This window comes from Talpa occidentalis, unplaced genomic scaffold (assembly GCF_014898055.3).
Source record: "Talpa occidentalis isolate TD23 unplaced genomic scaffold, MPIMG_talOcc4v2.1 talOcc4.10, whole genome shotgun sequence".
NCBI lineage: Eukaryota > Metazoa > Chordata > Mammalia > Eulipotyphla > Talpidae > Talpa > Talpa occidentalis.
In genome coordinates, this window is record NW_023600993.1 from 8,665,853 (window position 1) to 8,679,603 (window position 13,751).

A 13,751-nucleotide genomic window follows, 5' to 3' on the forward strand; every position below is an offset into this window, starting at 1 on the left:
CCCGGCTGAGAATGGCCACCACAAGCAATGATGACCCCAAGTCCAGAAGAGAGCAGTTCCTTCACAGCTCAGTGACATCTGCAAGGACCTCATGCTCCACCTTTCCACTGTCTTCCGCTTGTCATCTTGGCCTGTTAGCATGGGTCCTCACAGCCCCAAGACAGCTGCCAGGGCCTCAGGCATCACCACCACATCCAGTGACAGAAAAGTAACTTCCTCCTTCAACTTCCCTTTCCCCAGAGACCCTTCTGGCAGACTCTCCCTCACCTCTCACTGGTTAGAAGTACACCACATGCCTGTTCCTAAGCCAATCCTTGGTAAAAGGAAGGAAACATCACAATCAGCTTAGACCACTCTAATTTCTCCAGAAGCACAGTCCTCTGTGCCTGAAAGCATGATGGAGGTTGTGTCAACACAGGACAAGGTAGGGTGAGAATGCTTGGGCAGCTGGGTTTGGTTTCCATGCAACCACAACAAATTATCACAAACTTAGTGGCTTAAAACAACACCCACTTATGATCTCACAACTCTGGAGGCCAGAGCCCTGGGTTCTCATGAGGTTCTCAGAAGGCTGAAATCAGGGTTTCCTTGGCGGACTCAGTAAGAATCTTGTTTCCAAGCTCATCCAGGTGTCAGCAGAACTGGGTTTCTTGTGGCTGCAGGACTGAGTTCCCCTCTTCCCTGATGGCCATGGGCCAAGCGTTGCTCCTGGCATTCCACTTCATCTTCCACTTCAGGCCTCCCTGACTTCCTCTTCTGTGCCAATAGAGAAGGGACTCTGCTCTTCAGGGAACCCCTGTGACTATACTGGGACATGATGCCAGTACGGTCAGCTGTTGCAGGTGACACAAACACCATCCCAGGTGACACCTCTTCACATTAACAGGTTGCAGGAATTAGGATGTGGAATCTTGAGGGTCACTGCTGGAAACTCTGCCCACCCCAGCAGGAACCATGGCACCCGCCACGGTGAGACAGACATTTCACTGGAAAGATCAAGTTCAGATAAGTGAAATCAGTTGCTGAAGCTGGCACCAGCAAGGAGTTTGTGGTTGCAAACAACAAAAGCCAGCACTGGCTCATTGCAATTGGAAAGGAACTGCTCAGAGGGGCGCCCCAGAAGTAACAGAATCAGTGGGTGGGTTGCAAGGCCAGACTCAGGCAGAAAGCAAGGGGTGGGGCAGATGCAGCTGGTATAGCAGTTTGCTGGGGTACCTCCCCCACTCTTGCTGCTGTCTCATGCCCTATGCCTCCAGACTCGCACGAACCTCCCCTGGTGTGTGTCCTGGAGATTGTCAGCCCTCTACCCGCTTCACACATCAGCGACAAACAAAAGCCCTCCCTCTGCTTACCCAGATGGTCACACTGTCCTGGCCGGTCACGAGAGTCCCTGCTGCCTTCAAGGTGGTCCTTTCACCCCAGATGGCGGCTTTATTCCATAACCTCACTCAGAATTCTCGGCAAATCCAGAAGGTGCTGGCTGGCTCTGGGGATAAAGGTGATACCTCAGTTCACCACAGTGATTGAACATGTTTCCCCTGGAATGAACTCAGGAATAAAAGCTATCAGTTCAGCTGGGGGGGTGTGTGTGTGGGGTGGGGCAGCAAGCTAACACCCAGAGGCCAAATCAAGCCCCATGCCTATTTTTGTATAATATGCGAGCTACGATTTTTACATTTTTGAAATGGTTGAGGAAACTCAAAAAGGAGTATTTCCTGACACACAAACATTTCTTGAAATTCAAATTATGTCCACTAAGTTTTCTCAGAACACAGCCAAATTCATTTGTTTATATATTATCTGTAGCTGCTTCCACCGATAATTGCAGCATTAAATGGCTGTAGCAGCGACCGTGTGGGCTGCAAAGCCTGAAATATTTACTCTATTCCTATGAAAAGGTTTGCCAACCCCCGACTTAAACAGTAATGTCCTGAGATTGTTATGCTGCACACTCTGGGCCACTGACCCACCACTCGTGCAGGAGACCTGGACTGGAGTGAAGGAAGCAAAGGATTTTCTCACTTTTTATTCCCATGCCCCTTCCTGCCCGCAGGCAACCAATCTCATCTGATTTCTGTGTATCTTCTTGTTGGTCTGTGTTCTTGCAAAGTGTGCATTTTTGGGTTTACCTTCTCTTTGAGTCTTCCGTCTCACTCTGCTGCTTGCGTGTTGTGCTCAGTGTTGGGTGTTTTCGGTGCATGTGTTGTGTGCACATCTGCCCACCGCCTCCCCCTCCTGAGAGTGCCCACCCACTCCTATATCCCTCTCCCCAGATGACACTGGCGAGCATCCTCTTCCAGGCAGACTAGTGTGCTAGTCCTCAGAATATATATCTGGTGAAGGAACTGCTGGGTCCTGGGAGGCTAATGCATAATTTGGCCACGGGACACCCACCAGCCTGTGTGTTCTTTGATGTCATTAGGTCACAAAGCTATCCCATTATATATTCTCCGATTATAACTCTACCCTTCACATTTAGGGCTTTAATACACCCAGACTATACACCCTTTCAGGCCATGGAGACAGCTGCACTTTCCCCACGCAGTACAGGGGCAACTATCTTTATTCCCATGGGATGAAGAAGCCCAAGCAGACCCCTGATCAGTGTTCATCCTAGTGCTTTGATCACCATCAAATGGTTCTGATGAGGAGGTGTGGAACCTCATTTGTGGTACATTTTTTGTTTATACACCAACAGATTCAAGTTCTAGGTTCAAATAACTGTAGTGTGAGCAAACTTGGCACCGCAGGGGTGTATTAGTGAATTGTAACATTGAACTGAATAGAAAACAGTGGCTTTCAAATGAGAATTCAGGCAAAACGACTGTGAACTACTAGATTAACTTTTAATAAGCCTTCAGTTCAGCACTGTCCAGCAGTACTTTCTGATGCTGGAAATGGTCTGTATAAGCACTGTCCAGCCTGGTAGCCACAGCCACATATGGCAACTGCACACTTGAAATGTGGCTCATACATTTTTGGCCTTTTTTCATTTCATTAATTTAAGTAGCTGCAAGTGACTAGTGGCTGCCATACTAGACAGCGCAGGTTAGAAGAAATGAAGAGACCGGCCAGTGGGATAGACACCAGACCTGCCAGCTCCTCACCACCCTCTGCATTACAGAACTGAGGGAGGGGTCTGGCTACTGAAGGCCTTAAGCCAGGAGCCAGGAGCTGCCAGGCCTGGAGGAGAGGGGAAGAAAAACATCTGGCCCTTGATGATTATGTAAGCCGCCGGGCTGGTGGCCAGATGTGGCCATTGGCCTCCGGCAGGAGGAAGACATCAGAGGCTCACTTGGGGCTCTGGGCAGTGTACAGATGTGGCCAGCTGGGGGGACACCCGACCGCACGCAAGGACTCAATCTGTCCGGAAGTGAGGGCATGAGGTGGGTCCTGAAAAGCAAAGAATGACAGACAGCTCTGCAGGTCTCAGAAGCACCCAGCAGCCCCTCCATGGCTCCCCAGTGAGGTGCAGCAGCGAAGTATGGGATCATAAGCCAGGCATGGAGCCGGGAGGCAGGCCCTTCACTGTGCCTTTCCAGCCCTGATTTACTCAAGTCCTGGTCTGGAACTGATCAATCTCTAGCTCATCCTAACACTGCTAAGCTCTTTCCCTAGCACAAACAGCTCTGTGGTCAGCAGAGGCAGAGAGAAAATAAGATGTAGCTATAGCACTGACTAATTTTTTTTGTGGTCATCACTTTATATATTTTTATGGTTTCTATTTATTGCAAGAGATACTGGCTTTTCGTTACTGGTGACTATCTTTTCCTTTAGAAAATCTGTGTTAGTAAACAACAGGACCAGTGACCCAAAATGCCTGCAGTTTGGGAAGGACCCCATCATCCTCTCACTTTAAGGGTCCACTCCTCTGGGAGGTGGGCAGATGGCTTAGCCCTGACCCACAGGAAGCAGCTGCTTGGAACTGGAAAGTGATGGAGCTGGGACTCAACCTGGGTGTTGTGGCTCCAAAGCTAATGCTTTCTGGAACAATCCAAGAACAGAAGGTGAAGGGAGGGGGCTGGGGAGCCCCTGGGCTCTGGCCTTGTCCCAACCTGACCAAGCCTTCTTCCTCACCTGAATTACTGCTAATTGTATCATTCATTCATTTACTCCCATAAGTTTTGGGCCCCAGAAAATCCTAAGAAAACCTTTCACAAACCAGGGTATATGGTGGGTTTGCAGCCAGTTAATATTTTATGGGCACCTCCTATTAGCCTGAACCATTTTAAATTGCCCTTTTATAGGCCAAAAACAGTTAAAATCTGCAGTTGCACTTGATGCAACCTAATACATGCAAACCTAACCCGGCACCCACCATCAGTAAGACAAACGAGAGCGGGACTGTGCAAGGCTGGGTGAAACTGGGGGTGGGACAATGGAATATGGCCCAGCTTTGGAGGTGGTGGCACCCCTACCATGCCTGTGACTTAATCTTTACCTCCTCTGAGAGAGACCAGACTCCAAGATCCAGGGAATGAGTGTTGCCCAAAATAGAACACATAACCCCAGCCCAGAGGTAGGGTACCCAGCCAGGGTCTTCCTCAGCCCCTCCCAGTCTGCTCTGGGAGTCCTCTGCTCTGTCCCTACTGCCCGCTCCTGTCCCCAGACACATCTGTTCACGTCTCTCCCATTCTACTCAGCACCAAGTCCTGTCCCCTCCAGGACACTGTCCCTGCTCTTCTGACCCAGCATGCTCATCTGTGTGAAAGTGAGGCCCTGAGTCCAGGGAGTATGGCCCTGAAAAGCAAGGATGCTCTCTGTGCTCCCTGCTTCTGGTCCTGTTTCCACCAGAGGTCTGCGGAGGGCAGGGGCCACACTCCTGTCCCCTCTTCCTCCTCTCACATCCTCTCCTGACCTGCACAGACCCAGGCATGGGAGGTGCCACAAGATGACAGGCACACAACAGCCCTCTGCTATGCCACTGGGCTGTGCCCTGACCCTCACGCATGAGCTCAGTGGCCCAGCCCAATGACCACTTTCCATGAAAGGAAGGAGGAGCAGGGGGAGGAAGTTGAGGGTGACGGGCAGCTTCTGAGATGCCAGTGGGGATGCCCACGTGGAGGTGCCAACGCAGCAGTTTAGCTGGGGAGCTGGTTAGGAAACTGCACCGGGGGCAGGGTGGACGCCAACTGGAAATCATGGGGCCAAAAGCCACAGCACAGCACAGACCACAGCACAGAGATGGGGTGGAGACGGAGAAATCACTAGGGCTCAGGATGAAGACAACCAGCAAAGTAGACAAGGCGCGCTGGGGGTGAGGGGTGGTGAGCATTCTCCCGGAAGCCACGGGAAGAACGTGCTCTAGTGAGAGGAATGGACCTTCGATCCTTTCTGTAGGCCACATGCGACAAACAGCCATTAATCTAGCAAAGGGCAGTGCTGGGTGACAAGGCAGGACTGAATGGCATGTGGAGCAGAGGCAGCGCTTTCAAGGAGTTTTGCTGTAAACAGACGGGGTGGTAGCTAAGGGAAGCCATCTGGCGGGGAAGCTTGTTTTCTTTGTTTTAAGGTTGAGATATTACAGCAAGCTTGTATGATAACGGGGACGAAGCTGCAGATGGAGCCAGCTGACAGAAGCAGTTAGATGCTAATTACAAGTCAGGAGTGGCACACCCCGGCCTCCCTGGGGAACTGCTGTTTCTCTGAAGCCACACTTTATTTCTTGGAAAATTCCAAAGTGTGTCCTCATCTGTCCTGCTCTCCAAACTGCTCTTGGTGGCTTCCTCTTCCCCACTTCACTGCATGTGACCTGGAGTCGCCTAATGAACACAGCAGCTGGGCGGGGTCACCCCAGTTTGCCTTCCAAGCTCCCCTTCTGCCACCGGCCAAGTGTAAATCCCAGCTCCTCCACATTCAAGTTGTGCAGCCCTGGCAGGTTACTCTAGCTTGCTGGGCTTCCGTTTCCTCATCTGCAAAATCATCCAGGACTGTGGTCAGGAAAACATTTCAAGTCCTAAGAAGAGCATCCGACATCCAGTCAGCATCTAAAAGACCCAGTATTATTACTGCTGTTGATGCGGGAAGCTGCCCTTAGAGCAGGGCTGGGGTCCAGTAGCTGCGGGGAGTGGAGACCCAGTATACTGGGGCCAGCCTGTGCCAGGCTAAGAATTTTCCATCTTGTTTTGCTTGTTGAAACCCTTAAATAATTTGGGGGGATGGAGTGGGGAAAAGTTTCACATATTGGGAAGATTTAGATATTGTCTTGTTCAACTCTTCAAAATTCCACCACTGAAGCCCTTTACCTGCTTGCATACCTCCCCTGCCAGGAAGCTCACTATCTACCTAGGGACCCCATTCCATTCTTAGTCAGCAATCCCTGCAAGAAAGTTTTCTTGTAGTGAGGTCTGTGCAGAGGCCCAAGAACTGACCAGTGACTCCAAATAGGGTCTCCTGAAATAAGGACAAGGGTCCTTGTTTTCCACTGATATTTAAATGCATTAAAATGAATCCACATAAAATGGGACCAAGGTGAAAAGTAGTGTGTGTTTGTGACATGAGACTAACTTGAAAAATAAAAACAAAATTATTAAAACGAGTTTACTATTTAATAAAATCAAGTGATCTTTTCAACCATTCATTTTTTCCAATGTAAATCTATACATAACATAAAATGTAACCACCTTTAAGTGTACAATTCAGCAGCATTAAGTACGTTCACAAAGTTGTGCAACCATCACCACATCTATCTCCAGAATCCTTTTCTTCTTCCCAAACCGAAACTCTATCCCCAATAAACACTAAATCCTCACTCCCAGGCCCCTCAGCCCCTGGCAACCGCATGCCACTTCCTCTCTGTGAACTTGACTCCTCCAGGTACCTCATATAGCAGACCTCCACAGTGCCCGGACTTCTGGGTTTGCCTTATTTCCCTTAGTGTAATGTCTCTGAGCTCCACCATGTCGTAGCAGATTCTGAGTTCCTTCCTGGGTAAGACTGAGTAGGATTCTACCATAGAAACCACATTTTGTTTATCCATTATTGATGGACACTTGGGTCACTTCTACGTTACTATGAATAATGCTGCTATGAACACAGCTGTACAAATATCTGCTTGAGTTCCTGCTTTCATTTTTTTTTTAATGTATATCCAGAAATAAGATTGCTGGCTCACGTCATAATTTTGTTTTTAGTTTTTTATTCATTTAAAAAAGTGCTTTAAAAGCTCAATGCACTAATGCTGAGACACAGAAGGGTTCAGGGTTGCTTATTCCTTTGGAATAATTTTTCCAACAAAGCTGTGAGAACCCAGTGGTGTACCCTCATCCCTTTGGCAACATTATGAGAAGTGTCCATTTTACTAGGGATTCCCCAATTCTGGAGTCTCTTCTGGCACTCCTGGCGCTTCCTAATCATGTTGATTTCCTCCTCCTTGGCCACAAACACCCAACCCTGCCACATTCCCGCCACCAGGGGTTCTGCCTGCGCTTCAAGCAGCCCTTGTTTTCCACTAATATTTGATCCTAGTAAATGCATTGCCCCCTTTTTCAAGCTTTGCAGTTTTACCAAGCAGACCATTCATAGTGAATTGTTACATCTGCCTTCAGGGAGAGGCTGAGATGCTGAAAAGATGGGTAAGGGTCATGTTGTAAAACAAAGGGGTGAAAACTCAGTAAGTGGCCAGTTCATTAATGAACATTTTCATGTTTATGACAAATTTCTTTTTCTTTTTCCCCTGACCTTGTGACTTCAGGAATATGAAAAATGAATATTTAAAACGTAAGAACCCTGGAATATCAAGAAGAGTGATTCACGGTGGTAAAGCAGGTTCTTCAAAGCCCGAAAAGAGATGCTTCAGTTAACAGCTTTTAAGGGCAAGAACAGAAGCTTTTAAGGGCTTTTAGGGTCAGTCACAGACAATCCAGGGCCTTCTTCAGGCACATCAGAGGCAGCTTATCTGCACAGAGTAAAGTGGGACAGGGGGAGGGCGCACACAATCCCACTGCAGAAAGTTGGCGGAGCCTTCTCCTTTCTCTCAATGCCCGTGTCTTTCTCCCTGCCCACAGGTCAGAGGGCACCCAGCTCCCAACCTTACCACGAGCCAGCTCAGGGCCAGATGCCAAGAGTGATGAACCTGAGGACAGTGGGACTAGAGGCCCAGAGACCCCTCCAGACAGTAGCTCCGAGAGCAGACCCTTTGACGAAGGTTTGTTCCCCGCACACTCAGACTTACTGCCAGGCTGACAATGGATCTGAATGTGACCCAGTCTGACCATTCAGCTTCCAAGCAGAACCCCCACTTGCTGGGACTGGGTGTCCCAAATTTTAATTTTTTCAAACTTAAAAACACAGCAGTGGGGGAAGGTGGCTTCCAGAGAAGCAGGTTCCAGCTTGAGGGACTCTCAGTCCCACAAAGGGATGGGTTGGATGCCCAAGAAGCCAGGGTGGAGTAAGCACCCCAACATCAGAGGTATATAAGCAGGGGCTGGCAGTGTCACCCCTCAAGAAGACCATAAAAAGGTTCAGTGTCTTAAGAAGTTGGGCCTGGTGAATGTGGAGTCATCAGGGGGAAAGGAGAGAAAAGCTGACTGAGGTGTGCCGCTGTGCTGTCCTGGCCTGGGTGTGGGCAGGAGCTAGCGGGCGCTGGGCGCCATGGCTCCCACCCATCTTCGCACCTCCTCCCCTGTCTCCAGCACCAGACTGTGACTGTGATGATAACCACACACAAAAGCACATACATGCATATATACGTGCACATGTACACAGACAACACACACACCCAGGAGGACAAAACATGCATGCACAGATGTGTGCACATACCCAGAGAGGCAAAACATACAAACATGCACACCTGCACACACATACATACGTATACGTGGAGACACATGCTCGTGTGCACGTGTGTGTCCATGCATGAGCGCGCACACATACACACTTAACATCAGAAATTCTCAGAACGAAAACCAAAATGTCCATGTCAGAAATACACTCACATACTTACCTGGCAAGGGAGACACCATGATGATGAAGGTGGTTTCCTGGGGCGAGGCTTTCCTCCATCACAGTCCAGGTGTGTCTCCCTTGCAATTTTCCCAAATGTGGAAAACTGACTGCATAATCTGTGGCAGTGGGAGACCACATTCACACTCTCCCCTGGGGAAAAAAAAAATACACTCACACTCCAAAAGTCATGGAACGGCCACTCAGCCCTGGTACTGCTGCACCGGGGACACATTTTAACTAACACAAAACAGAAGGGCGCTGAGCCCACCCAGCTGGGAGTGTCAGGCTAAGGGGAGGGCATCCAGGTCAGGACATCTGAGGGTTCTCAGGCCTTTCACGTGCCAGCATCACCAGAGCCTTTTAAAAATACCGCTGCCCGGGCCACCCCAGATCTTCTGCAAGTGATTGGGGGTGCACAGCTGTGTCGGTTAGGATGGTATCTGTCTGTGAGTGTCAGCCATTCAGTCCAAAGTGACTCAAAGAAAACCATTAACAATACAATCCAACCAGTCTTCAGCTAAGAGGTGGCAGAACCATCCCTGTGGTTTTGCAGCTTTGCTCTGCATGGACTTGCTTTGCAGAGGGCGCCCCCCTCAGACTGACAGGCTGGCCACTGATACCTCCAGACCCACGCCCTCAACTCCAGGGATGGAGGCATGATGGCATCTCTCTTCCCCAGAAGTTTGACTCAAAGTTTGGCCTCAGTCTCCTTGGCTCAGACTGGTCCCTGCCCGGCCTGAACCAAAGCCAGGTGGGACTCACATGTCTCCTGAGCGAGGGAGGCGGGGGGTGGGGTGGGGAGTGGAGGGCTCCCCCAGGAGAGTGGGAGCTGCCTGAGAGGTATGCCAGGCACCAGGCAGCCACAGCAGGCCCTGGGACTTGTAGTGCACCCACCAGGCCCAGCCATGCTGGGGGCCACAGCAGTTACATGCATGACACACACACACCCCCCTTTTCCCCCCCAGGGGCCAGAGGCATGCCCCCTGAGAGCTGAAAACCCACTCACCCTGGTGTGTGTTCTGTAGAGCCCGCCCCCAGCCTGATCCCCTGGCTGGGACTGCAGGGCCCTAAAGTGGAAATTACACGCACCTCTCCCGGCGCGGGCAGGCCCTGGCTTTTTGTGTCATCTTAGAGAGTAAAGAAGAAAAGGAGGCTTCTCCCTCCCAGTGTCCCGGTGTAAAATCCCGGGAAGGGGGGCTCCACTGGGGGCAGGAAGGGGCCTCAGCAGTCTTCGTGGCTGTACCTTATGGAGCATGGGGGTGGGGGAGCAGCTGTGGGGAGCAGGGGGAGTCCCACCCTCTGCCCTCCTGGGGACAGCTGCCCCAGCTCCCCCTTTGTCCCATGCCCCCACCCCGCGCTTCTCCAGCAGGGGGCGAGCAGCTGTTCCGCTCGGTGGAGGGCCAGGCGGCCTCTGATGAGGAAGAGGAGGAGGAGTGGCGCGAGGGGCAGGGGCCGCCCGCGGTCGAGGTCGGTTCGCTGCTGGCGCGCCTGTCCAGCTTCGGCAGCGGGTAAGTGAGCCGGGACGCAGCCCCGGGACCTGTCCTCGCTGGGGCCCAAAAGCCTAGAGCCCAAAGCCGGCGGGGCCCAGAGCCTAGAGGCCCTCACATGGGGGCAGAGCTGACCTTGGGAGGAAAGCGGGTGACTCACATCTGGGAACCCCTGCCCTTCATCCATGGGGGGAGGTGGGCGCGGCCCCAGCTCTGAGGGAGGAAAGCGCAGCAGAAAGGCATGTGGCTTCAGCCCACTGCCTCGCGCATCCCTTGGTCACTGTCCCCAGGCAGGCCCCACTGCTCAGTGTGGCCTGCAGGCCTGTCAGGTGCCTTCCAAACCCCCATTCCGTGTGACAAACACTGTCCGCAGTGCCCCGTCCCACCTGGCCCCGGGCTGGCGCTTTCTGACCTCTGAGCTCGGGTCATCCTCACAACCACCAGGAGGGGGAGGGGGGCAAGGACGGGCCAGGGACACCCGGGGCACCTGAGGCAAGTCGCTGGCTTCTGGGGCCTCAGTCTTCTCGCCTCTAAACGAAGACACCCAACTGGCAGAGCTCTCAGCTCTCGTGAGGGTTTGTGATCAAAGACCCCCATGAGGCCACCCCCTGGGGGCTGCAGTGACGTCCCCATGAGACTGCACAGTGCTGCCGCTCTTCCAGGGTTAGCGTCATCCCTGGCTCTCCAAGTCCACGTGTCACTTAGCGAGCACCTGGTGCGGCTGGGTGCCCTGTCCCGCCGGCGTGGGGGCACTGGGCCAACAGAATAAACGGGGGCCCCCACCCTCGAGAGTGAGAGGATGAAGCAGGGGAAGGGGCAGATGGAGCCATGCAGGGAGATGCCGGAAGGCCTCTCTGAGAGCTGCCACCTGGGCAGAGACATGAAGGAAATGAGGGAAAGCATTCTGGAAAGCTGGAGTAGCAAGGACAAAGGCCCCAGGCAAGTGGGAGGGGCAGCAGGGAGGCCTCCCAGGCTGGAGCAGAGTGAGTGAAGGTGGGTGGGGCGTAGATCAGGTGAGGCCTTTGGCTTTTCCTCTGTGAAAGATGTGGAGCCCAGGGAGAGGGCTGAGCACAGGGGTGCAGGCCCCCACTCCCTGAGGCTGGGGTAGCCTTGGGGAAGCAGTGCCGCCACTCTCCTTTTGTTGCAGGTGTGATGACCAGACAGCCAAGAAGCTCCTGACTTACTTTGGCCACTTTGGCAGTGCTGGCCATGCACGAGCGCTGGGGGAGCTGGAGGCCCGCATCGCCACACTGGTGGAGCACCTGGAGACCCAGGGCTGCAGAGGGAAGACTGTGGGGCCGCCTGAGGAGGAGGTCAGCTGAGCCCCAGAGGTTGAGGACTGGATCAAGCCTAGGGTCTCTGAGAGCTAGGAGAACACTGAGGCATCTCAGTCAAGTCCTATGCCCCATTCAGAAAGGAGTAAACCAAGACTCAGCAATGTGATTTCCTTTGATGAAGAATATTTTGGCTGCAAGTTAAAAGGATCCATCTCAGATCAGCCTGAGTGCAAAACAGGAATTTATTAGAACACAGAGCTGGGAAGAACAGCCTCAGAAGAACAGTTGAGATGAGCTTCAGGCACGGCTGGCTCCAGGGACCCGGCTAGATTGTCTCCCCTTGTCTACTCTGTGGTTCTCTGGGTACTGGCCTCACTCTCCCCAACTTCAAAGGGGCTTACTCTGCATGGTGGGAAGAGGGATGGCAAGACCACAGACAGTTCCAGGCTCCTATCAAGCCACCTAAGAAACCCCAAGGGGACAATAAGAGCCTCATTCCCATTAAATCTCAGGGAGGAACTCTGCTGGCCCAGCCTCAGCCAAGTGCTCTTCCCGGGACCATCCTTGTGGTAGGGGGCAGGGTTCGGGATTGGGAGCTCTAGCAAAGTCAGATGAGGGGCAGTCCCCCCCACCAAGAAAACCTAGTGAGTGCTGTCATCAAGAACACTGGGGAGCGGGGAGCTGGGACCGCAACACCAGCGGCCAGATGTCTCTACAGCAACTGGCCGCTTAGTTTGTTCTCCTCATGTCTCTGCTCCAAGTAATTAACCGCAGGATGCTACCAAGAATTAGCATTTACTAAGCCCTAGCACTGCACTTTCACAAACCGTGGTTTTAACATAAGAGAGTTTTGTATTTCCATGCCTGAAGTTCTAAGCCTGCACTTCTTTTTACATATCCGGGGAGGTGGAGGAAACAGCTGGAGAGTGTTCTCTGCTTTGCTGCCAGACACGAGCCTTGAGCGGCTCCTGCTCTCGGCTTCCCCCGCTGTGGGTTCCTGAGGCTCTCCAGCCGTCAGTCCACTCTGGACCATCCCACCAGTCAGTCCACCACCAGCAAATTCCCTTTCTGTTAAACTAGCCAGGTCAGTTTCTGTTGCTTGCAACCAAGAAAAGCAATTATTAAAAAGAAAAAGAATCAGAAAGGTGGAGAGAAGAGTCTCCTTCTCTTTTCTCCACCTAGAGTCCCTTGACTGGAAAATAAAACATTTTCCTCCTATTCTTCCATCAGCCCGGCTCTCTGTGTGCCTCAGGCCAGCCATTCAGCTCCTCTGGGCCTCAGTGCCACAGCGGAGATACAGGTGATTTTACCTGCCTAACCACCTGGCAGGCGAGGGGCCAGGTGAGATGATCTCTGTGATGGTGTCAAGGCCAGCAAAGGGGTCCTGCCTGGGAGTGAGCCATGAGCAGGGGCAGAGGGCAGCAGGGCGGGCACTGAGCCCCACTGGTCCCACAGGCTGAGCTACCACGGAAGGCGGAGGAGAATGAGCACCTGCGGCTAGAGCTGCAGATGGTGGAGACGGAGCGGGTGCGGCTGTCCCTGCTGGAAGAGAAGCTGGTGGACGTGCTGCAGCTCCTGCAGAGGCTGCGGGACCGGGTAGGCTGGGGGCAGGCTGCCCAGGGGAGGGGAGGGGCTCTTGGGAGGGAGCCCCCACTGGCGCCAGGCCCCGGCCCTGGGCTTTCCTCACCGTAGGAGGTGTTATGTCCACACCCAGATCAGACACCGAGGCTCAGAGAAGCTAATCAAGAAGGAGGACGCTCTGGTGCAGGGTCTGAAGGGACATGTCCCTAAGCAACACGTGACTGTGTAAGAAGGGAAGACTGTAAGCTAATGGCACATTTAAATAAGGATGGAACATTTTTAAATTAGATATTAGCAAACCCAATCCAACAATGTAACGAAATGCAACATAATCAAATTGCACTTATCCCAGGAAAGCAAAGATGTTTCCATATCAGAACAAGAAACCTACCAACACAACCTACCGCATTGTAGATTAAAAGTGAAAAAGCATCTGTTTGTCTCAGTAGATGCAGAGAAGTCA

The 13,751-nt window shown here is 52.3% G+C and overlaps 1 protein-coding gene, 1 long non-coding RNA gene and 1 other non-coding gene across 4 annotated transcripts in view; 2 read left to right on the forward strand and 1 right to left on the reverse strand.

Annotated features, from left to right (window-relative positions):
• Nucleotides 1-13,751, forward strand: part of EFCC1 (EF-hand and coiled-coil domain containing 1) — a 29,476-nt gene that overhangs the window by 12,095 nt on the left and 3,630 nt on the right. The window contains exons 3-6 of one of the 2 annotated variants that reach the window (XM_037523918.1): nt 8,007-8,146; nt 10,310-10,451; nt 11,578-11,743; nt 13,163-13,303. In XM_037523918.1, the coding sequence (XP_037379815.1) occupies nt 8,007-8,146; nt 10,310-10,451; nt 11,578-11,743; nt 13,163-13,303 (589 nt within the window). The remainder of the gene's footprint in view (nt 1-8,006; nt 8,147-10,309; nt 10,452-11,577; nt 11,744-13,162; nt 13,304-13,751) is intronic. The other variant, XM_037523927.1, reaches the window with a different exon arrangement.
• Nucleotides 1-13,751, reverse strand: part of LOC119256148 (uncharacterized) — a 33,665-nt gene that overhangs the window by 3,738 nt on the left and 16,176 nt on the right. The window contains exons 2-3 of the long non-coding RNA XR_005127644.2: nt 8,942-9,093; nt 1,353-1,486 (exon numbers count right to left, since the gene is read on the reverse strand). This is a non-coding gene — a long non-coding RNA (uncharacterized LOC119256148). The remainder of the gene's footprint in view (nt 1-1,352; nt 1,487-8,941; nt 9,094-13,751) is intronic.
• Nucleotides 8,934-9,094, forward strand: LOC119237781 (U1 spliceosomal RNA). Its single transcript, XR_005123426.1, has one exon. It is a non-coding gene; the product is annotated as a U1 spliceosomal RNA (small nuclear RNA).